This window comes from Anabas testudineus, chromosome 14 (assembly GCF_900324465.2).
Source record: "Anabas testudineus chromosome 14, fAnaTes1.2, whole genome shotgun sequence".
NCBI lineage: Eukaryota > Metazoa > Chordata > Actinopteri > Anabantiformes > Anabantidae > Anabas > Anabas testudineus.
The window spans coordinates 8,565,384-8,587,397 of NC_046623.1; the positions used below are offsets into that span (position 1 = coordinate 8,565,384).

The window sequence follows — 22,014 nt, forward strand, 5'->3', positions numbered from 1 at the left end:
TTGTTGGGTCATGTAACCTTTGTTGGCATGGAGGAGAATCTTTAGATACAGATGGTTGGACAAATCTCTGGGACAATAAGACAACAAACACAACCGTAGTGATTCAATACATACAGTAACCTACACCACCCTGATATTGAATTCTTAACTGTTCACAGACTTATACACACACAAACTGACCCACCCATCATTGACTTCATAGTCTGGCCACTTCAATCACTATTACATGTACTTATTCAAGACAATCAGCAACGTGCCACAATAAGGAAGCTGATGGCCCCAGATGTGTATATGTACAGTGATTTTCAACTTTCAGATAAAAGTCACGTCTTCTTGCTCTTGCTCAAATGTTTGCAAACATTTTTAAATAAAAGTACACAAGTATTACCATCAAATATATTCAGTGCTAAAAGTGAAAGTACTTAAGTGAATTGCGTCAGTAAATACAATTAAATTGTATTTACTGACGCAATTTACTTATGTCTTCTAGTATTGGTTGTTCACTGGAACAGTGGCACGTTTTTTGGCACGTGTCCTGGTTAATGGCACACTCTTGAACCTGACTAACTCTGGAAAGTATCCAGGTGCTATGCCATTAGTATTAAATGAGGATTGCTCAAAGTTCAATTTCTAATTAAGCCTGGTGTCACATAACTTGTTCAGTCATGTTTTTGTCACCTCAGAAATATCTCCAAAATAGGTTAAATTCTCTCATTTGATGATGCAGAAGTGCTCTTACATGCATTTATTTCCTCACACTTTGACTATTGCAACACTCTGCTCACCTGTTTTAACCACAAACTATTAATCTTGATGCTGATTTTTTAGAACTCAGCTGCAAGACTCTTAGCTGGAAAAAGAAAAAATGAACATGTCACTACTGTCTTAGCTTCCTTGCACTGACTTCCAGTATGTCTTAGGAAAGATAAGATAGATTTTAGGATAGATTTTATTAATAGCTTTTAAAGCCCTGGATGGCCTTTCCCCCAGCTATATACCCCAGCTGTTAAAGCCTGACATCCTCTGGTAGAGATCTGCTGTATTTCCCTGATGTTACAATGGGAACTAGAGGCTACAGAGCTTTTTTCAAACTCAGGAACGACTTACCAGAGGAAATAAGATCAGCTGACTCAGTAATAATCTTTTAAATCTGGCCTTAAAACATACCTCTACCGGCGAGCCTTTCCTGATCTCCTTTAAACAGGGATATTTAGGGCGACTAATCCTATTAGATGATGAATGTGAATGATTTCCTCCATCTATCTTTTGGAACTGACTTTCCAGGGGTCTGATGTAGTAGTTGTTGTAATGTTTGTTTTTTTTTCCACACCACAACCGGTCGAGGCAGATGGCCAATGTTGCCTAGTTCTTGCTCAAGCTGGATTTGTTTGGGCTACCTGTGTTTTTTGTTTCTCACGTGAAGCACACATATTTATAAAAGTGCTCTATTCATGAATTTATTATTTTTTATTATTATATTAGAAAAAGTTATTCGGAAATAGTGACAAAAGCCCACATGGCATGACAAGTACTGGTTTAATTTTGTAATTGAGCAGTAGCAATTTGCCCTAACTCCAGTAAAACAACCTGTCTGCACCTCAGGGATAATACTTGCTATTTCACACCTGTTATTTCCCGATTACTGAGAAGTCAGAGACCTCCCGGAAACAAAGATAATACTGTGTCATTTCCACATCACCAGCATACAAATGGGTTAATCCACCCACGCTGTGTCAGTCTCCTCAACACTGTCTGAAGCTGCTACAGGAAAAACGCTCTCACTTACTTTTAGGTAAGAAATTTGACAACTTTATTTCTGGCACCGTCGGGATGATTTATGTTATTGTGAACTACAGGTTTCTATTTTAAACTAGGTCAATAAGTATTTTTGGACACATTTAATGATGATTTATGATGTTTGCATTTTGTTTTCACGGTTTTACAGTTGTTATCCTCTTGCATTTCAATTTAATAGTGAAAATCAAAGTGGACATGTGGAAATGATACAGTTTGGTCCTCGGTACATCATTTTGGATCTACTTTTCTTTTTTTTCAGTCTCGATTATAAACGTGAATATAGCCTACTGTAGTGCACTGATGGCGAGTAAACCCTGGCTGACTCATCAAGCCGCACTAATTTCACTCCTCATACTCTGGAGAGACAGCGTGATTTGCACTGGACTTGCAGGTTAGTTCATCGTTTTTATTCAGTTGAATTAAATAGGACCCCAAATCATCAAATGATCCACTAGTTTATTTTTGGAAACCCTTTATATAACGTGGAAACCAGGCAGAATAAAAGTGGCTATAATGGGGCGCAGCAGATGGTGGTGCCAGCAAAGGTGTGACACTCTGCAAACATTTCAGAGGAAGGAGGTGTGAATGGTCAGAAAGCATTAATAAGTATATTTCTCAGTGTATTTGCATTAGTGCGACGCAGAACAGGATAAGCGGGTTAGATAGTGGGGAGATGAATTGGCTGTGGGTCGTTTTGCGCGCACGAAGAACGAGATATTTTACAAGACATTTAAATTGTTGCGGTGGCGCATGGATACGGTGGATTGCGCTCTGAGGAACACGCTCATGTGAATGTCGGTGTCTAAACAACGACTGAACATTAACACTCATGGCTTTTTGCATACTGCAGTGGATCCTCCCGAGGACCTTGTGATATTAGACCATGGTCATCTTGGACGTCTTGAGCTTACATGGAGCCCCCCAGCCAGCCTGGTCGATGTGCCAGACTGCCTACTGCGATATCAGCTGGAGTACTTCAACACATACTGGGACAGCTGGTCTGTAAGTGCTTGCCATTTTATTTACATCCTTCATAGAGGGAAATCACCTGCGTTTTCCCTGAGAACATAAATTCCACCCACGTCGTGTTAATGACGGAATGAATGGAGACACTGTCCTGTTGATGCAACGTCTGCAACGTGTCATGTTAAGACAACACGAAATACAGACTTTGCAGCTGTATATCTAGATAAAGGTGCACTGTGAGCAGATTGCAACTAGATTCATGATTTGTGTGCTCAGATAAAATATGTGAAACAAGAATATGTTTGTGTGTGTGTGTGTGAGAGAGTTTTTTAAAGACTTTATTTGTCATTTTATGCAATGAACAAGGCAACCACATAAAACACCTTCACAAATCAGAACAATAGGATATCACTACAATGAGGATAAATCAATAATTATTAATGACTGGACCTGACCAAAGCCAGGTGCCATCTTGAATGTCCAGCCTGGGCATTCACAATATTTCCTAAAGTGTTTATCTCTTTTTGTGTTCCAACAAGAACAACGATATCATCTGCATAGGCTGATAAAATAGAGTTTACAGTGCAGCTGTAAACCAGCAATACAGAAGCGGATTTTGCATAATAAGGTTGTATTGACAGAATGTACAGCATCTCTGAGATGGAGCGGCCCTGCCTGATGCCCTGTCTGACCTTAAACGGAGCACTCAACCCACCCATTGATCTTCAGGACACTGTCAATGTCTTTGTATGAACCTTGATTATAGCAATGACACCCCGGCTGAAGCCAAACGGGAGTGTCACAGCTGACAAAACTGTTTAATCTCCACCTTCTCTACTTCCTTACGCTTTCATCCCTGCTCATTTCCACCTCAGTTTCCCTCTGCTTTTCTGTGACTGGTGTGTTATCAGCAGCTTCAGATCCAGCATTAGCCACCTTCACCTTAGCCTACTTCGTCCTCAGTCAAGCCGCCTCAGACACACTCTCTTCCCAAACCTTCACCCACTTCTTGTTGATCTCCTTTTCCCACATCCTGTTCTTGTCTGCCTACCACTTCTCCACCCCCCTCCTGTTTGTCTTCCTCCTACTCCCATCCATTGGCAGTACTGCTACCAGCAGCAACTTCAGCGATGCTCCCTGATAAGATGTCCTTCTTTCCAACATCAAAACACATCATGGTCTCAGAAATGACGAATTAAACATTATCGCAATCATCAACATTTAACTTCAGCACGAGATTCAACTCTTGATCAAGAGCTGACGTCTGTAGGAGACAACATGACGCAGCTCTGGATGTTTATAGCTTGAGGGTTACTTTTTTCTAGGTGAAACTATTTAGTAATGTCTGGACAGTTCTTCTTTCAGCAGCTTGTCATTAATGAATAGTGGCATGTTGGAAAGTTCGCCATGACACCCCAACCCCCATAAAAACCCCATACCAATTGTATTTATACGCAACACTATACAACAGAAGTTTAAAACCCACCACAGTGAAAAAAGCAAAAATGTACAGAAAGAAAAGAGTCGAAAAAAGCACTCATGGCTCTCACTCAGAGAGAGAGAGAGAGAGAAACATGTAACACGCCACATGTCTTCCTGAACAGAGCCCTAAACCTGAACCCTATGCATCAAATTTCCTGAAGAGTCTCCAGAGTGTTAGTGAGTTTATAAAAAACAAACTCTTCTCCAAGGAAAGCTGCCAATAACCTACTTATCATTTGCACTGGGTGAGAGAACTCTGGTTCCAGCTTTTCCAGCTTACCAATTTGCCAAGCCCACATAAGACGTTAATCAGAACAAGGATTTATCTTTTACTGGCGACATACCTCATCCCAAAAACAACCAACATCAGAGAATGCTAAAGTCCTAGGCCCTGGAGCCACCATTTTAACAGTGATAACAGTGGTGTCAGCCTGCTGCATTGAACAAAAAAAGGTGTTGAAAGGTGTCCCACTGACCACAGAAAGGAAAGCCTTTGCCAATGCTAGGATTGATGAGCCAGATATTTGTTTGTGGCTTTAATCCCACACACAGCACTGTGGATTTATCTACCAGGGGTTTGCACAGGGACCACCAACAGCCACACAGAGAAAGAGAGATGATGATGTTTATGCAGAGTTTGACATTACAAAGACAGTTTCTAGGTATCCTACGTGCAGGTCGTTAGCCCAACACATTAGAGTCAATATCTGCCTAAAGTTGATTTACAACCATAACCCCGGGTAGTAAGAAACCATTTATCTTCTTACATCTCCAGATTTCATTATGTCAGAAGTATGTTTTGTTTGGAACATTTCAGAACACCATAAGAAAAAATCTGTCACTACTTTTGACATGTTTTTGAAAAATGGGTAGCATAAAAAAGTATGTGGGTGTTTCATCTGTCATATCATGTACAGTTGTTTTTATTTATTCAGTGGAAACAAGAGAAAAAACAGACACGATTTATGGAAGTGTAAGTCTAATGTCACTGAACCGCAGGTCTTATTTCTGTCAACACTGGATTGACTGAGCAAGATTAAACATCAATACATGTTTCCAAGGGCGTCCAAGGCACACTAACACCAAAACAAGTTATAGTAACAATGATGACTATGGCTGCAAGTATGTACAGTAATGACTACAGCAATAATTATATTGTTGGATATTAACTAATAAATGCAACTATATGGCAACTATAATTTGAATTTGTGGTTTGTGTCTTTGAATTGGCAGGCCATCAGGACATCTAGCAGATCATACAGTGCCCAGTTTGATCTGATGAAAGACGTTAGAGTGAGAGTATACACCTTGCTGAGTGGGCCCTGCACAAATGGCACTCTTATCAAGAGCACAAAATACACTGAAGTAGTCCAGAAACCTTCTAGCACAGGTCAGTCATATAACTTTGTAGTATAAAAAACAAAAAACAACATGTGTTTTGGAAAATGTATGAAGAGTATTAAGACCTTTCTACCTCTAGGTGAAGCAGTCCAGGATGTAATCTGTGTGTTCCATAACATGGAGTACATGGAGTGCAAGTGGGGAAGAAACCCAAAGATTCTGGCCAGCTCACAGCTAAATCTGTATTTCTGGTATGTAATTTGTCCAGCAAAGTATATGTTATTCACATAAGGTCATTCAGTCCAACACTGTGTTTCCAGAACAAAATGGTTATCCTTTAAACCTGCACTGAAATCCATGGTCCCCAGAGGATGAATTGAAACGACTTGTGAATGAAACTTAACCTAAAATTAATTTTGTCCTTTTGTTAGAAGTATTTAAATGGTGACAATGTCTAATTTGGGTCACTTTTATAATGGACTGACAAAATGCAGATTTTATCAAACATATCAAATCTCTACATATTGTGCCTTGCATTTGAAAGGAAAACTGGAGAAAGCTGATCTGATCTGGTCACTCCTCAGGCACAAAGAGCTTGAACATGCGGAGGAATGCCCAAAGTACATCATTTCAGACGGAGTTAGGAGTGGATGTGACTTTACAGAAACATCTCTCCCTGATTTCACTGATATCAACTTATGTGTAAATGGATCCTCTTTTGATGGGCCTCTCAAACCAACATTCATGTCCCTGCAAACACAAAACCAAGGTACATGCATGTTTTTATTGTGGAGTAATTCAACCTTGCACACTGAGGGTATAATGTCTATCACCTTCATGTTTTTATTTCATGTTTGTAGTCATTACTTGCACTAGTGCAATCTCACAAAAACACGCTGTCTGTGGTCCTTTCAGCTCCTTTCACTTAGTAATCTCTTCTTCCTGGTTTAATGTTTATGCAGTGAAGCCTGGAACCACAGACAAGCTGTATCTGCACACAAATCCTGACATGCAGCTGGAAATACAATGGGAGTGTCCTGTAGGAGGGGTGCCTGAAGACTGCCTCGAATGGGAGGTGGAACACAATCAAGAGGGATCTGATGGAAGAATGACATTGGTATGGTTTTTTTTCTAATATATGTATTGTTCTCTGTTCAAATAAACTTTCTCACTCATCTGTAAAGAGGATTAGGCTGCCGTGAGAGGCAAATTGCGTAAGCACTTAGGGAGAAGTGAAACAATACAATTTCTTTAAACTAGTGCATCTTAATCATAATAATAACAACCCCATTATCTTAGCTGCCTCCAGTCATTTGATTTATTTCCACTGTAATGATCTGTCATCACTTTTCCAAACCACACCTCTATATAAAAGGTGGAATGATCTCAACACACGTAACAGAGCAGCCTTTTTTTTTTTTTACTGTACTTTCAGACTTTCAGAAGGTTTTGAGAAATAATATAAGAAATATTGCATAATAATATACCTAACTCATTAATAATCATTTTAGCAAGCTAATACATAAGTCTAATATTCAGTAACCACAGAGCTCTGAATTGACATCCACAGACACCAGAACACCCGACTTTTTATCTCTTTGTCAGTGTGCAGTTTGGTATTAGGTAGTAGTGTGAATTTATCAGAGGTAAGAATAGCTGCCTAAACTAAGTTGATGAGATGGGCATGAACATGAAAGAGGCTAGAGGTTCTTTAAAGCTGCACAGTTGAGTATTGCTTCAACTATACGAACATGACAAGTTTAGTGCAGTGGTGCTAACTCTGGAACTCTAACTTTATTATATTTTAACGCTTTCTGTTCTTTTTTTTTTTTTTTTTACTATTTACAGCAGCAGATACTGACTACTAAAGAAACAAGCATCACTCTGGCCTCCAACCATGAAAACGAGAGAAGCTGCTTCAGGGTTCGATCAAAATTGCACAAGTATTGTGTAGACAAAAGCTTTTGGAGTGAATGGAGTCAGCCAATATGCCACCCAGGTAATGATGTTTCAATTTGGATTAAATTAGAGTGAACTTTGTACGGAAGTTTGTCAGTGTACTGAAACACCAGTATTTTTTTTGTCACCATGAAATGCCAGCTATTACAAAGATCATTTTAGCATTTTATTATGCTCAGTCTATCCCTAATACCCTCCTATTTATCATTTTTATCACATCCCCACATAAAATTCATGAACATACTATGTTAACGATACTATGCTATAACAAAATACAATTCCATATTGTACTGTACTGTACTGTTTTGCTATTAAGGTAGCACACTGACCAGAACGATATTATGTCTTTGTCTCACCTCTATTGACTCATTATGTGTTTCTGTTTAAACTTTGTTTTGTATTCACACCCCTCAGGCAATGACTGGGGGTGTGCCACAACAAGTCCTACAGTGCACTGAATGTTCTCTGGGCAAATATTTATTGACTAGTGTGACCTTGTTTGATAACAAGGGCTGATTTATATACTTGAGAAATATAATATATTGATATTTTCGAGGGTACTGACTAATTGTCTTAGAATGTAGGTGTGTTGATTTATTTTGGGGGCTCTGAGAAAACCATGACTATAATTAAATTCACATACTGTATAAACTCTGGACAATTCTGGGAGAATCAGGACCAGACATTGTGCAGAGATTTGCTTCCTCGTACGTAGTGCACAGTGGGAGTTTGTCATGTCAGTCAGACACATTCTCACACTAGGAGAACCTCTTGAGTTCAGTGAGGTGCAGGGACGTCTGTGTATTTCATGCAAGAGGCATGACATGACACAGTGGAGATCACATTACGTCTAGTGGTTAAAATCTCTGTAGTCTCTGGGTCACTGAATATGCAGTGTGGGAGAAAACTTGAGGTTTAGCATTTTATTTCTGATTCCCACAATGTAAACAGCTGTAGACCTCAGACTGTTTGGTTCGCCCGTGGTACTGAAACAGCCTCTGACATTCCTGTGTAATTAATGTTTTCTTTGGGTATTTAGCTAGATGTTGATGATGTTTTGACTTTATCTTGCTTTTTCTAACTTTTTCTGCCAATACTGTGGATCAAAAGTGTCAGTAAAGTAAGGTTTTCACTATCATTCTGTTTGAGAAGCTTCAAAAACTATATTTAAATGTAGGTCTTGATGGTATTCCACGTTGGGCCCCCACTATTTACTTTGTACAGCACCTAAACATCACTGCAGTGTGTGCTAGTTGTATGCTGATGATATCTTTCTAGAGCCTATTCTATAGGCTTCTTCAATTAACTGTGTGCTTTTGATTATGCTTTTGATATGTTTTAGCATATCCTACAAAACTTGTGTACTTTCAATAAATTTTATTTTTTATTTTTACCAAAATTGTTTTTTGTTTTGTTTTAACTTGGTTCTGCTATTACATATATACTTCAACACTGCATTGTGGATATACCCTATTTATTTATTCTGATGCTCATTCAAACCATTTAATTTGATTGATTAAGAGTGAGACTGATTAAATATCTGAAATATTAACTAAAATAAAAACTAAACTAAATGAGGTCCACTTTGTTTTGCAGTGTAGTCGGCAGGATAGTGATAGATATTTTTGTTGTTTTGGCTTCATACTAATAGAATATACAAAGGGGTAAAGTTTTAATTGTCACCTTTAAAATATTTCAGTGTGTATATTAACACTGGAAAAACAATTACTGTATATATATAGTAACAGAGAATAGAAAAAGGAATGTAATTTCAATTGCATGTTTAACATTTTAATACAAAACAAATAACAATGATCAGTTATATATTTGTAATTAATAAGCAAGAATATGTAAATACAATGTAAACTAATTTAATCTTATGTGTGTATATGTGTTTTTTGTAGCTTTCCAAATGAAAAAAGATGCACCTGAACCAGAATGGGGCATGGTACCTGTCTATGTATATATTGCAGTTGCTGTCATCATCATGCTGATGCTCTCCCTGTGTGTGTGGGGAGTGCTCAAAGTGTGAGTAAATGCACATACTATGCATAAACACTGAGATGTACAATGAAACTAGAAGGTATTCAAATCTCTATTTCCATTGTAGGAGGAGATCGAGACAAGAGAAGAAGCCGGACTCTCTGCTCACCACCCTGTTCGCCAGAAGCTCAGTTCTTACAGTGGCAGAAGCCTAAGACGGCAAGAAAACACCTCCATGGCACACCATGACACACCTCTGACAGATCTATTGTTGCACTCCATCTCTCTTTTTTACAATGTTTCTGCTTGAAAAGTGCACCAAGATGCTCTCAAAACGCCGCACCTGAGATTGTAACCACTGCTAACGCATCATGAAGATCCTATATTATACTGAAGGCGTCTGTGAGGTTTTTTTCCACAAAAAATATAACCTTTAAAACAGTATTATATTATTTCAACATGCAAACCTGCCTTTACATTTTATGTACATGTTTAAGAAATGCTTGAATATATGCAGTATTAACTACTGTGATATGTCATGTTAACTGGAAATATAATGCTGGGGGCATTTATTTCATGAATTCTCAATTAGCATATTTTGTTTAGCATATTTTACTTATTAGTTTACTATTGCCTGAATTCTTGCCAGTTAATTTAGACAACAAGGGGTTTATAAATATGTCTAAATCCAAGTCACAGATATAATACAAATGAAAGGGGTTTGTACTGTCTTTATTGCACTCTTCCAGCCAGTGAAGTCTTTGAACAGAATTTATAATGCTACTCTTGCCATTTTTTGTTTTCTGTATTATTGTTTTTGTCTAGAATGGTTTGAATTAGAACTGTTAAAGCATTTCAGTTCAAAATATGACAGAATGCCTCAATAACTTACAACTATCACACAAAATGCACCCAACACTTCCTTTTGTACAGTTTGTTGCGTTATTTAGTAGAGTTGGATGCTGTTACGTGTACTCATGTCTATCTCATGTGGTAGATTACCACAAAATAAAAAGTCACAATTGTAATCCACAAAACATCCAGGGACATGACTAGCTGTTAGCTCTTAGTAACTTTAAAAAACACAGGAAAGAAAAGGAAAAAGGAATCAAACTAACAAATAAAATCATATAAATGCATCTTTCATATTCACACAATTTAATGTGTGTATGGAATCTGAGAGGCAACACAATAGTTATAATAATCATCAGCATTTTCAATCTATGATTCAGCTGTTAGTTTTTATGATTACCTTATATATTTACTTCTTTACTGTCTATTGTGGAAACATAATGCAACAATGTACTTTACATAGTAAATGGGATTTCGGGTGTATCGTGTGCTTCACCTCAGTATTTCATGGCCAATTTTTTAAACACAGTTTACCTTTCAAATGCTTTTTCTTCAATTTATGTACTCGTGTCATGGCCAGGATGAAATACAGGTAACTTGGGTTTTTGTTTTGTTTTGGTTGTAAACCTTTAAAAAGACACTGGTTATCAGTAGTTAACAAAGGATTTGCCAAACGGGCATTTTATTTTTAACATTTATTTTTAACATAGGTAGTGTTGGGAAACAAAACTGTAGTAACCAACATGTATCATATTAGTTCATACAATGTAACTAGACTGGTAATGGCTAACTATATTATAACAAGTTATCCAAATTATCTAATAAGCCACTGGATGTCAGCATTGTTTTGTTTCTTTGGATGACCTATTTGAAATAAAGCATATGTTGAAAACAGTCTGCAACAGCTGAATTGCAAATTATTTAAACCTGGTCTGTTGACAAATAATCACATGTGAGTAATAATTGGTGCATGATAAAAGTGTCTATCTTAGCTAACTTTATGGTTCAGTAAAGATGAGACTGCAGCTGAAACCAATACTAAATGAACTTGTTGAAGTTCACACCTAGTTGACAGACATCTAGCCTCAGATCTGCAGAAGACAAAATATTATGATAGTGAATACAGATTTGTCATGGGTATGGTCTGGTTCCATACTCTAAATATTTTTACTGCCACCTTTCACAATGGTTCCATATATTGTATTATCACGCAGTACCTCTAGGAGGCTCCATCTCCACATTTATGTTACAATACCTTACTAACAATTTAACATGTGATGGATGGATTTTCAGAAATATCCATCACAGTTGTATTGTTTAAATTTGAAAAAAGAAAATAAAATCTACTGCAGGGGACTAGTACAGTTACTCTAATATATTAATGATTGCATGATTGCATATATATATATATATATATATATATATATATATATATATATATATATATATATATATATATATATATATATATATATATATATATATATATATGATAAAATATAACTAGCTAAATCTCAACTTTTCAGTACATACAGTACCACATAGATGACATTGTTAGAACTCAGTGTGAAGATGTGTTCCTTGTCCTTAGCTGCCACAAGGACTACAGTATTATGTTGACTCTATATGATACATATTAGTTTCACCAACTAATCCAGCTGCCGTTCAGGTATACTTTAAATACAGAGTTCTCATGTCATGATATTTTCTTTGATCTTGGGAAAATAACCATCTGGTTCCAGGCTGACTGCTGTTTTGGTGTTTGAGCCAACATTCATTGATATCCACAAGGTCGGCTCAGCAGCTGACTGCTTCCCACATTAGGTTACCTTGCCCATACTCAGCTCTTCATGCCAATATATATATATATGTGAGTAATCGTTTCTCTGTTGTTTGGCTCACTGGTAACAAGACAGAGGTCATATTACTAATCAGTAGACAATAAACAAAAGAAATTATTAAGGCATGCACACACTATCGCTTCTTATGTTTCTCATGGCACTGCTGAGATAGTTTGGATGTGGCCTTGCTGTGTTCTGTCTCATTCAAGTGAAGCACTCTTGCTGCATGACAAAGAGGAAGATAATGGATGGTATGCAACTCACTGAATGACAGAATTCACAGAATTATTCTGAGGCACAAACAACTTATTCAAGTAACATGACAGCTGTATTCACGTCGGGTTTTTCATACACAGTGTTCAGGACAGCATCAGTACATGGGTTTATTGGGACCTAGGGAATAACAAGGCAGCACATGCAGGTAGTGGAGGACAAGTGAGTAACTTTTGGAGGTTAATAAGTAATTTTGGTGGGGCCAAGCTTGATAAAGGACTGGCAGGTCAGTGATGTGAATTCCACATGTCTTTTTATCTGCCTCACTAGTCAACTGAACATAGTCTGCAGAGGCCTTCCACTACTTTGGATCACATGAGGAGCTGCACTACGTAAGGTATGCATTCATAATTTTCTTAGACTTTTTGAAAGTAAATAATTGTGTTATTAAAAGACTAATTTCCCTTCTCAGGCACCAAGGCATCAGAGCCCATGTTTGTCTCTGTCCCCCAGGTTCAGTAACTGGAATCTGTCCCTGCAGAGTGAAAGCGTGCAGGGCCTGGCTGGTTACTGCACCAAGGGGCCAGGCTGCTCTCCAAAGGCCACACTATCATTATTACAGATGCGTGCCATTGAAGTTTGTTTTGATCTATAATACAATTCTAAACATGCTGCTACAATAAATTATTACAGTCATTCTGGGTTGTTGTTTCAGGGCAGTCTTATTGGAGTCTGTTGTTTGTCTTGCACTTATTCATATCAGAACAATCTTAACTCTAATCAAGCATTTTTCCTGACTTTAACAAAACTAAAATGTAAAGGATTAATGACAACATGTTTAGTTAGTTAGTTACTTGTATATCCACAGTCCTCTCAGCTGAAAGGCAAAATCTTGACTTAAGCCTTTGCACTCATTGGACCACTAGGTGGGGGAAAGCATCAGCATTAACATGGAGCTCACGTGAGTGCAGCAAGTCAATGTCTCTGGTAGAGAAAATGAGCACTAGGCACTTACACTTACTGCAAAACATACGTAAGTAGTGCCCTTGGTGGATGTTTTGAAGCATATGTCCCTTTATAATATGAAAGTATGTGAACTGACTGTGTAGGTGTATATCACAAAACCTTTCAAATGTCCTAGTTGGCAAATGCATTTGTTTAAATGTCCTGAGTCAATGTTCCAGTTATGCCAAGTCTCTTTGTTCAATATCAAATCAACTCTCACTTTGTGCTCTGATGTTTAACTAAATATTATTGTGCCTTATACGTGGGGCAAGAAAGTCAAGTGATCAAACTGGTGTCTTGCATTAGAAACAACCACGTCAACTTTAAGTTAGTAAACCACATTTCAAAGATTCCCGAGAGGTCACTGCTATTATAAGACGACCACTGAGCTTGCACGTCACACACTCAATACATCATTACGTTATTGACAGAGGCCAAATGTCAGTTTCACATCATGCACTGCTTTTTCACTGTCTTTTTTCCTTGGACCTGTTGATTGTGGTGTCCATATTGTTGGGGAACAGCTGGGAAGTTTTCACACTGCTGCTGCTGCAGCGGAAACTGTTAATCTCTTTCGAGAGCTTCTTTAAGCAACTGTTGGAGTTTGAACTGTGTGGGATTCTTCACACCAGGCTGCTCAAATGTGGCAGCGCCTCGTGTTTTACACCTAGGGGAAAAGTACAGATCCTTTACAACGTGCCTCTCATAAGGACACTAATAAGTTTTCCCACAATTAATAGTGGCTGTAATGTTGTAATGATGTAAAATAAACACAACTTTACTTAAATTCAAGCACATTTATGCATTTTAACTTATTATTTACTTGTTAATAATATAACAGTGTAGAAATACCCCCATTGTAAATTAAATGACTCTCAGAGAGCTGTAAAGTTGAACTGGAAAACATGTCTTGTGGTTAGTAATGAAATGTTCTGTTCATTGTTTCAACCAATGACTCACATTTTCACAAATAGCTGGCTGCTGGCAACAACCTGGTGATACCTCTATAAAAAACACCAGCAGAGTTCCCCCTGAGAAATGTTTTACTCTGAATAATGAATGATAATGACTTTTTTGTGACAATAATTCACACTCTTAAAACTCGTCAAACTACTGTTGTTTATTCAGGATTTTCCCTTCATGTAGAAATACTTTGTACACATTTACATTTTTCCTCTGAGGGACAAACTAGTGTGAGTTTCCAAAACAAACTACAAACACTCAAAAGCTGCAGCATAAATATCAAAGCTGACTAATTTACACTTCTAAAACCAGAAGAAACTTCTTTACTAGATATGTTTGTGCTAGAACACATGAAGGGACAAGTTGAGATTTTCAGTATTTTAAAAAATGGAAAGTGATGCTGAATACATAAACAACAAGCTTGTCCTTGTGAAATGCAAAAAAGAAAAAAAAAACAGTAAAAAAGGAAATAGATCATTCAATCCCTTTAAATATTCAGCCACAGCACATTCCAGTTTGTACTGAGAATCTAGTGTTTCTCTCTAACAACAGAGATCCAGGTCAACGCTCTGGAAACGTCCAGCATTGGAGGCTTGTGCCTGTCCAGAAAGCTCTGTGTGCTTTAGCTTTGCCACCTCACCACTGATACGGGCAGGGCTGTGGGACCCACTAGCTGTATGAGAGGGGGGTGGGGAGGGAGTCCTATTCATACAGCTCTGGCCTAAATTAGACCTTTACAAGCTGTCTAAAAATAACAGAAGGAGCAAGACAGCAGGAGGACTAGAGAAACTGGGTCTGGGTTCACAAACACATTGGACATGTGTCGAGTGAAGAAAAGTAGCACATCTCCTTTATGGGAATAAATGTGTGTTTGCCTATGTGTGTTCTTTCCAGCTGCAGGGCCGGACAGAGTACTCAGTACATTGCATCCTCGTAAATGTCCGTCCGCAGGCAGAAGAGGATCCCTCCACCCAACATGAAAATGGTGGCTCCCCAGCCAAGACCGTAGCCCCAGTTGAACTCGTGATAGGTCTGAAGAACTGTTCCATCAATGAACTTGATTGGGTAGAGAACCAGAGCGCAGGCCTGCAGAACCACTACGAGTAAAAGACAATCAAAGATTAGAACGCAGATTCTTACATATTTCAAATCCTACAGTCCAGGCCGAGGTCATTGCAACTACAGTAGGTGCATTGATAGTTCTCACAAACTGTGTACTTATATATGTTTATATCATATATGTACTACTAATATATTTGTAGAGTTGTTGTGTTTTCCTCCTCATTCGAGTGAATATCCCTGCTTCAGTTCCTTTGCACATTGCTGCCTTGCTCTGTATTCGCTGAACCAACACTGAAACACTTCTTTCCGCCTACTATTTTGCTTCTGTCCAACTCTGACTTCATTCATTCCGTTCAAGATTATTCCATCTTTTTAATCTATTCTTTACATATCACTGACTCACACCTTTAGCCCCTTAACAAGGACTGTGCTCGTTACACATAAATATACCATTCAAGTCAAAAAGTGACGCTGAAAGCCTTGCTCATGTAAAGGCACAGATCATCTAACATCTAACACACTGCTGTAAAGGAAGTGATGTGACTGTGACTGAAGATGAAAAAAGGCTCAAGGATTTAAAAAAAGTGAAAAGGAAGATTTTGGTGTCTGCAAAGAGTTGCTGAAGGTAACTAGAGACTGGTTATATAAAGTGATTATTTTCCTCAAGTCAGCCTGCAGACAATCTCATCAAAAGAGAGCCTCTAAAAAATTTACCAGAGCATGAACCTTTAAAGGAACTATATGTAATACACTTACTGCACTAAATAAATATCAGAAACATGCTACGTTGAAATATTATCCTAAGCCAACAATGCTGCAACCTGTATCCTGCTGTCCGAAATGTTTGTTCCGGACCAAGACGCCTGGCGTTTCTGTTTTGGACACCACAGGCTGCCAGATGTGTAACAGCTCAGAGGGATTTTAAGAAGGACAGGTCAGCACTGAGGTTCAGCTAAGGTTAGCTAACGTTAATATGTCATGGGATGAGTTATTTTGAATAATTCAAATGTTTAAGCGCTGGCATTCATACTTTGTGGTCCGTGTGCAGGACGTTTATAAGGGCAGCAAATATTACACAGAGAAAGTGAACTAGAGGATGCTCTTTATCCTCCATCCTCTGACGTCTCCATAAAAACACAAAAACACAAAAACATTTTTCAAGGATAACATCTCCCTGTGGGTGCTGTTACAGTGGAAAATAAGGACAGTTACAAAGTCTGTGCAGTTTCCTTATTGTGTGAACAGCGAAACATTTTCTAACAGCTGTGTTTTTTTTTCTAACCTTGACATTGCAGAATTAATCATTTTCCTTTAAATCATTCAGCCTCCAGTGGTAAATGTGTAGCTGTCACTCTGCGTGTATGTGTGATCAAAGGCTACTCTCACACAAACTTTGGTTCCTTTTCGTTTACGCGTTAGGCGACTCTTGAGGAAAGGTCTTTGTTGGAGCTATGACTCCACCTTTCCTTCCTACAAGATGGAGCAGTGGGCGTGCAGGACGACCAACAGCAACCAAAGAATGTGGCAGCGTTGATGGAGCCCAGACTGAGCTTGCAGTCCGCTGAGGTCATATTTCTGCATAGAAAATAAATACTACACAGCCGCGGTCCCGCTAAGGGGCATTTAACAGAGTCCAACCACTCCGATGGCGCTCTGCTGAGGCCTGTGTCGCTGTATGGCGACCTTATACTCGCAAGGCACTTAAAGCAATTACACACAGGAAAGGATAACACTGCATACCCACGCTTTTCAGTAAAAGGCTTTCAGTCAAAAGCAAAGCCATTAAGTCGGCTGCACACACTGGGCCTATGTGATGGACGTCTCCAAGGGTAGAACAAGACACAAATCCCCTATATTTTCATGTTTTTTAAGGATAGATTAGACATGTTTATATATTATTACTCATGAGCTTGTTCCAACCATTTAATTTAATCTATAAATTGGATCACATCAATAAATCTAAAGCAAAAATACTGGACGCTTTGTCCATTGTTTCATAGAGATTTTGCAGTAATAGCCTATATATGATTGAAATGAACATATTTGGTATTAACATAAACCTTGGGATATGATGTGGATTTAAAAATGCCTTTCCACGCAGGAGGAGGAATACGATTTGTAATGCGTAACAGGATATCTGTTTCTTATATAACCTGATTTTATTTTGGAAGCTGGCAAAACTGAAACTGGGCACCAGTTAAGTAGTGGTAAGTGGTTAGTGTTTCATCACTCTTGTCAAAATAAGGTAAGCACAGGCTGAGTCGGTTATTACAATGACTCTATAGTATCTGGAACAATGTGTCTTGACCACTGAAACTTTGATTTTAATTATATGTTTTAAAGATATATCCTCCCTCACTAGTGCCAACATTTGGATTCACCCTAAGGACCGCCTCGCAAACCGCGCAGGAGACGTGCCGTCCAACTATGAGGCAGTGCTGGATGAGGAGTCTGTGGTAACTTTTGTTCCCTCTGTGACTTCACTTTGTTGGTGAGTCTGTAAATTCTGCGGCTGCTTTTTCTTGGCGCATGAACCGGCAGCTCCCCAGACTGCACACCACAGAAAAAAATGAGCCCAACCTACAGTCCTCATTCAGCTGTGTCTTTCCTTCTGCACTCTTCCATTTCATGCGAGTACTGGAACAAAATAACCCCTGTCGACATGGAACTTGTTGTGGGTGCTGCGAATTAATACAAACCATCTTTCTGTTTCCAGTGACGACTGAGCATGGTGTGCTGAAACACGGGACAAACATTTATACAAGGTGAAAAAAGTGCAGCTGCTTCGAGGTGCTGTGTGGGGAAGGTGACAGCACAGAAGACAAAGATGTACCTGCAGTGAAGAGGAACACGGCCACGGTGCGGTAGTGCTGTCTCTGTGTACCACGGCAGAGGGAAATGAGGGCCACCAAAAAGGCCACCAGCGTTGCCACGGCACCGGCCACCAGCAGCACCAGGGTGGCAATCTGCCAGTCTGCAGGATGGGACACACAACGCAGGTTAGAGTGGAGCATCCCACTCAACAACAAAAGCTCGATACACAGGACGGCGCTGGTGAATTAAACCGCTGTGTTGACGAACACAAAACAAGAGCTAACCCAACGAGCAGAACAGACTCAGCTCATCAAGACAGGATATACGCTTTATGTCTATGTTATTATGTCATTTTAAATGCCAAGTTAATCGCCGTAATGCAAACGTCACATGAAAGTCAACACTGTTTCCTTTGCTGCTAGTATTTTTACATGTTGGTTCTGCTGTGATGTATTTAACAGCACATGTAGTATTTTTGTTTCAAACTAACTCCAGTTGCTCCTCCTGGAAAAGAAATACCCATCACTTCAAGTGCATCAGAAGCCCGAAAAGTCCTACACAAAACCAGGTTTTTTTTAAAGCTTCTACTGAACTGAGCTTAACACTCTGTTCAGGTCGTGATTCTTCCTTTTCTGCCTGCATGTGTATTCTCTCTCTCCCCGACAGCCCAATTGTCAGTGTCAGACGAAAAGCCTAATCTCCAAAGGCTCAATCCAGAGGAAACTTTGCATTTGATGATGGCACCAAGCTCTGTGAACAATCTTTGCTGGGTGTGTCTCTCCTCCTGAGCTCCTGATTCATTTGTCTACAGGATGCTAAGAAGGAACATTTCCCTAGAGACACATCTCGACTTGATTTGAATCAGCCTTCAGGAAATACTTTATTTCTGAAATCATTGGGTGCATTAGGTGGAGATAATTTTAGTCGTGACTAAATAGAAATTACCTTTGAAGAACATCAAACAGCGTATCACAAATATAATCTTCTAGCCATAATATTGTTTCCATCTAAATCATACTGTGTACTGAATGATGGCCTAACATTTAAGAATCAAGAATATGTGCATAACAAATCTGCTTTGCCTTTTGGTGAACTGCACCTTTAACCCCAACACACCCCTCCACCGCTGCTCTAATGAGCTCTGCAGATACTCAAAGAAACAAACCCGCCTCCTATTCACACCAACACATTCCACAATATCAGAGAGCGGTCAGTCACCCCAGCCCTGTTCCTCTCTTCACAGCCTGTTTGTGTCTGTGGTCGTCCTGCTCCAATGTACAAACAGAAGAATGCCAGATATTTCACTAACCCCTGGCAAAACAACAACCTACTGTAGCAGCCACCAGCTGGAAATCTGGTATATTTAATGCGGATTTCCTCCCCTGATGGGGAAAGGAAGGGGGTTGGTGTGTAAACACTCTTGGTATGTGGCTCTCATGCTTGACAATGGGCCACCTTGTGGGTTCAGGCTTGGCGAGGTGGATGATGGGGAAGATGCTGAATGTGCCCCTTCACGTACGAACATCACTCAAACTAATCGTTCACAGCAGAACTGAAAACTCAGCTCTAGCTGTGACGAAATCCACTGAAGCTCAGTCGTCTCACGATTTAGGGAACCAGCCAAACTTGTGCGCGTCACTGCTCTGGTATGAGCAGAGGAAATTGATCAGCAGCACCGGGAACCGTGAATTCCTCAGCAGCTGGACACAGAGCACCAAACTCACTAAAACCCAACTGTGTGAGGGCGTCGATGTCCTGAGATGATGGCACCGGGGTGGCTTGTAGAGCAGTCCAACACATACTTTGTTTATTGCAACCATAGGATGTGGGGGCCTTTGTGTAGCCTTAATGAGAGACCTTGAAAACAAGACACACGACTGATAACAGTCTAGTTTAAAACCATCATCCCAACTTCCAGTGACTACACACGACACTGCTTTGCCTCTTTAGTCCAATAACTATAATCTAAATAGAAGATCAACCCACTTTTCTGTGTTACTTTCTCCAACATGTAGTGAAGCACACTGTCAGCATCAGTAGTTTGGTTTTACTATGTAGTCTACTCTCCAACAAATAACAACATCCCCCAAAACCAAGAGCACAGATAACGCACAACACAGACATGAACCGAGCAAAACACTTGATCCCTACCAGATGTGAGGGTGGAGAAGCAGCTCCACTGAGCCTCCGCCGTCGGGTGCCGTGCCTCGGATTGGGAGCAGGACTCCCACAGAGACAGGGAGAAGTGCTCCGCGGTGACCCAGGCGGGACTCAGCAGAGCCACCACGTCCAAGCAGAGCGCCAGGAAGACGCAGAGCAGCGCGATCAGCTTGAAGGGTCGGAAAACATAAACCTCGTCCACAGACATCTTCTCATAACAAGATGCGCCGCTGCCGGTCGGTTCACGGAGATATGAGCTCGCTGGAGGTCCGCGTACGTCTCCCCACCATAGCCTTCACTGCTTTTTGTGTGCGTCCAGCTGGGAATGTTTAACGGGGGGACATCCGGTTGGATCGGTTTTTCAAAATAAATGTTCTTGTTCTCGTGGAAAAAAAAGAAAATAGTGTACCTGTGTCGATTTGGCTGCACTTTGGGGTGTTTCAATATGCTATTCAACGACTATATACGATATTGCATGAATTCTGCACTGTACAATGAAATGGCTTATCTGTCAAAAACTACAATATTGTTAAGTGACTGACCTCAAACTTTTGAAAGTTAGTAAATGAGCTGTTGTCCTTCCTTTAGGGGGATAGAAAAGACTCCGGGATAATTGCTATGCACAGCTAATTCAACTGTTCATGTACAGAATGCCAGTGGTGCTCAGACAGACGCCACAATTCAATGTCCAGTTGTGAGCTTTTATTTTGAAAGCACCAACAGGGAACCAGACTTGTTTATGCTGTGTGGAGGCAGCATGTTTTCAGGTCAGTGAATTAAAAGTCTGACAGAGTCCTTCAGAGGGGGAGAAAGTCAGCACGTCCCCTCACACACACACACACACACACACACACACACACACACACACATACACTTGTAGCTTTACAGCGTCAGAACATTTCCAAGCAGAGAGACAGTTTACAGCATGGTGCACACAGAAGGCCACAGCAAGACAGGAGCAGCAAAATGCACACTCATTTCCACAACCCCAGAGTGAGAAATAATACACAGTGGCATTAAGGGAACACACAACAAAGAGTTATCACTGACCCACTAGTAGTGGTGCTGAGCACGAGCTGGACATTTGCTCCTAACAGAGTTTGTGGATGGAGACAAACTCCTACCACAACTATCCCTGCAAACGTCACTGCTTGAAAATGTAGGCTTGGAGCAGATGTTGTAATGTGGTAATGATCCAACAGATGGCAGACATGTAACACTTGGATTACTAATGCCCAATGAGCAGCATTATTTCTGCCATTGCTACCTGTTCCTACTATAATGCCATAATTATCAGGAGTAAACAACATTTCATGAGCTGTAGAATGATCAGAAGCAGGATTTATATGGACACAATGACCACAGAAGGCAAGAAGAAATCCCACGCTTGCTATAAATTGCTGTGACACTGTGGCTGTTTATTATCTTGTTAGCTGGTCTCTTCCGTTAATCCTGTTTTGGTATCTTCACACAGGCCAACGTGTAGGCTCGCTCATATTTTTACCTCCTTTGGGAAATAACCCTTTAATCTGCGCTCAAACATATGTTGAGTTTAATATCTCTCATGAACAGCCAC

General features: G+C 39.7%; 2 protein-coding genes across 3 annotated transcripts; one reads left to right on the forward strand and one right to left on the reverse strand.

The window, feature by feature from the left end:
• Window positions 1-1,713: 1,713 nt before the first annotated feature.
• il13ra2 (interleukin 13 receptor, alpha 2) lies at window positions 1,714-11,277 on the forward strand. 2 transcript variants are annotated; one of them, XM_026372170.1, is made up of 10 exons: window positions 1,714-1,792; window positions 2,057-2,188; window positions 2,648-2,799; window positions 5,479-5,635; window positions 5,726-5,837; window positions 6,171-6,355; window positions 6,549-6,703; window positions 7,435-7,585; window positions 9,450-9,573; window positions 9,656-11,277. In XM_026372170.1, exons 2-10 carry the CDS (start codon window positions 2,098-2,100, stop codon window positions 9,741-9,743), a joined length of 1,215 nt encoding a protein of 404 aa, XP_026227955.1. In that variant the 5' UTR covers window positions 1,714-1,792; window positions 2,057-2,097; the 3' UTR covers window positions 9,744-11,277. The 2 variants fall into 2 exon arrangements, with proteins under 2 accessions (XP_026227955.1, XP_026227956.1); XM_026372171.1 differs by having other exon boundaries at window positions 9,659-11,277.
• Window positions 11,278-14,539: 3,262 nt separating this feature from the next.
• Window positions 14,540-20,740, reverse strand: LOC113171058 (transmembrane protein 47-like). The gene is made up of 3 exons (XM_026373430.2): window positions 20,430-20,740; window positions 18,298-18,438; window positions 14,540-15,499 (listed from the first exon to the last, which is right to left on the reverse strand). Exons 1-3 carry the CDS (start codon window positions 20,644-20,646, stop codon window positions 15,318-15,320), a joined length of 540 nt encoding a protein of 179 aa, XP_026229215.1. The 5' UTR covers window positions 20,647-20,740; the 3' UTR covers window positions 14,540-15,317.
• Between the last annotated feature and the right edge of the window lie 1,274 nt (window positions 20,741-22,014).

Bases quoted from the DNA above. Each gene is read 5' to 3' on its own strand.
- il13ra2 (XM_026372170.1), top strand. From the start codon at position 2,098: ATGGCGAGTAAACCCTGGCTGACTCATCAAGCCGCACTAATTTCACTC. The intron at 2,189-2,647 runs GTTAGTTCATCG...TGCATACTGCAG, and splicing joins GATTTGCACTGGACTTGCAG to TGGATCCTCCCGAGGACCTT. The intron at 9,574-9,655 runs GTGAGTAAATGC...TTTCCATTGTAG, and splicing joins GTGTGGGGAGTGCTCAAAGT to GAGGAGATCGAGACAAGAGA.
- LOC113171058 (XM_026373430.2), bottom strand. From the start codon at position 20,646: ATGTCTGTGGACGAGGTTTATGTTTTCCGACCCTTCAAGCTGATCGCG. The intron at 18,439-20,429 runs GTAGGGATCAAG...CCCATCCTGCAG, and splicing joins CTTCTCCACCCTCACATCTG to ACTGGCAGATTGCCACCCTG. The intron at 15,500-18,297 runs GTACATCTTTGT...TTTTACTCGTAG, and splicing joins CGTGTTCCTCTTCACTGCAG to TGGTTCTGCAGGCCTGCGCT.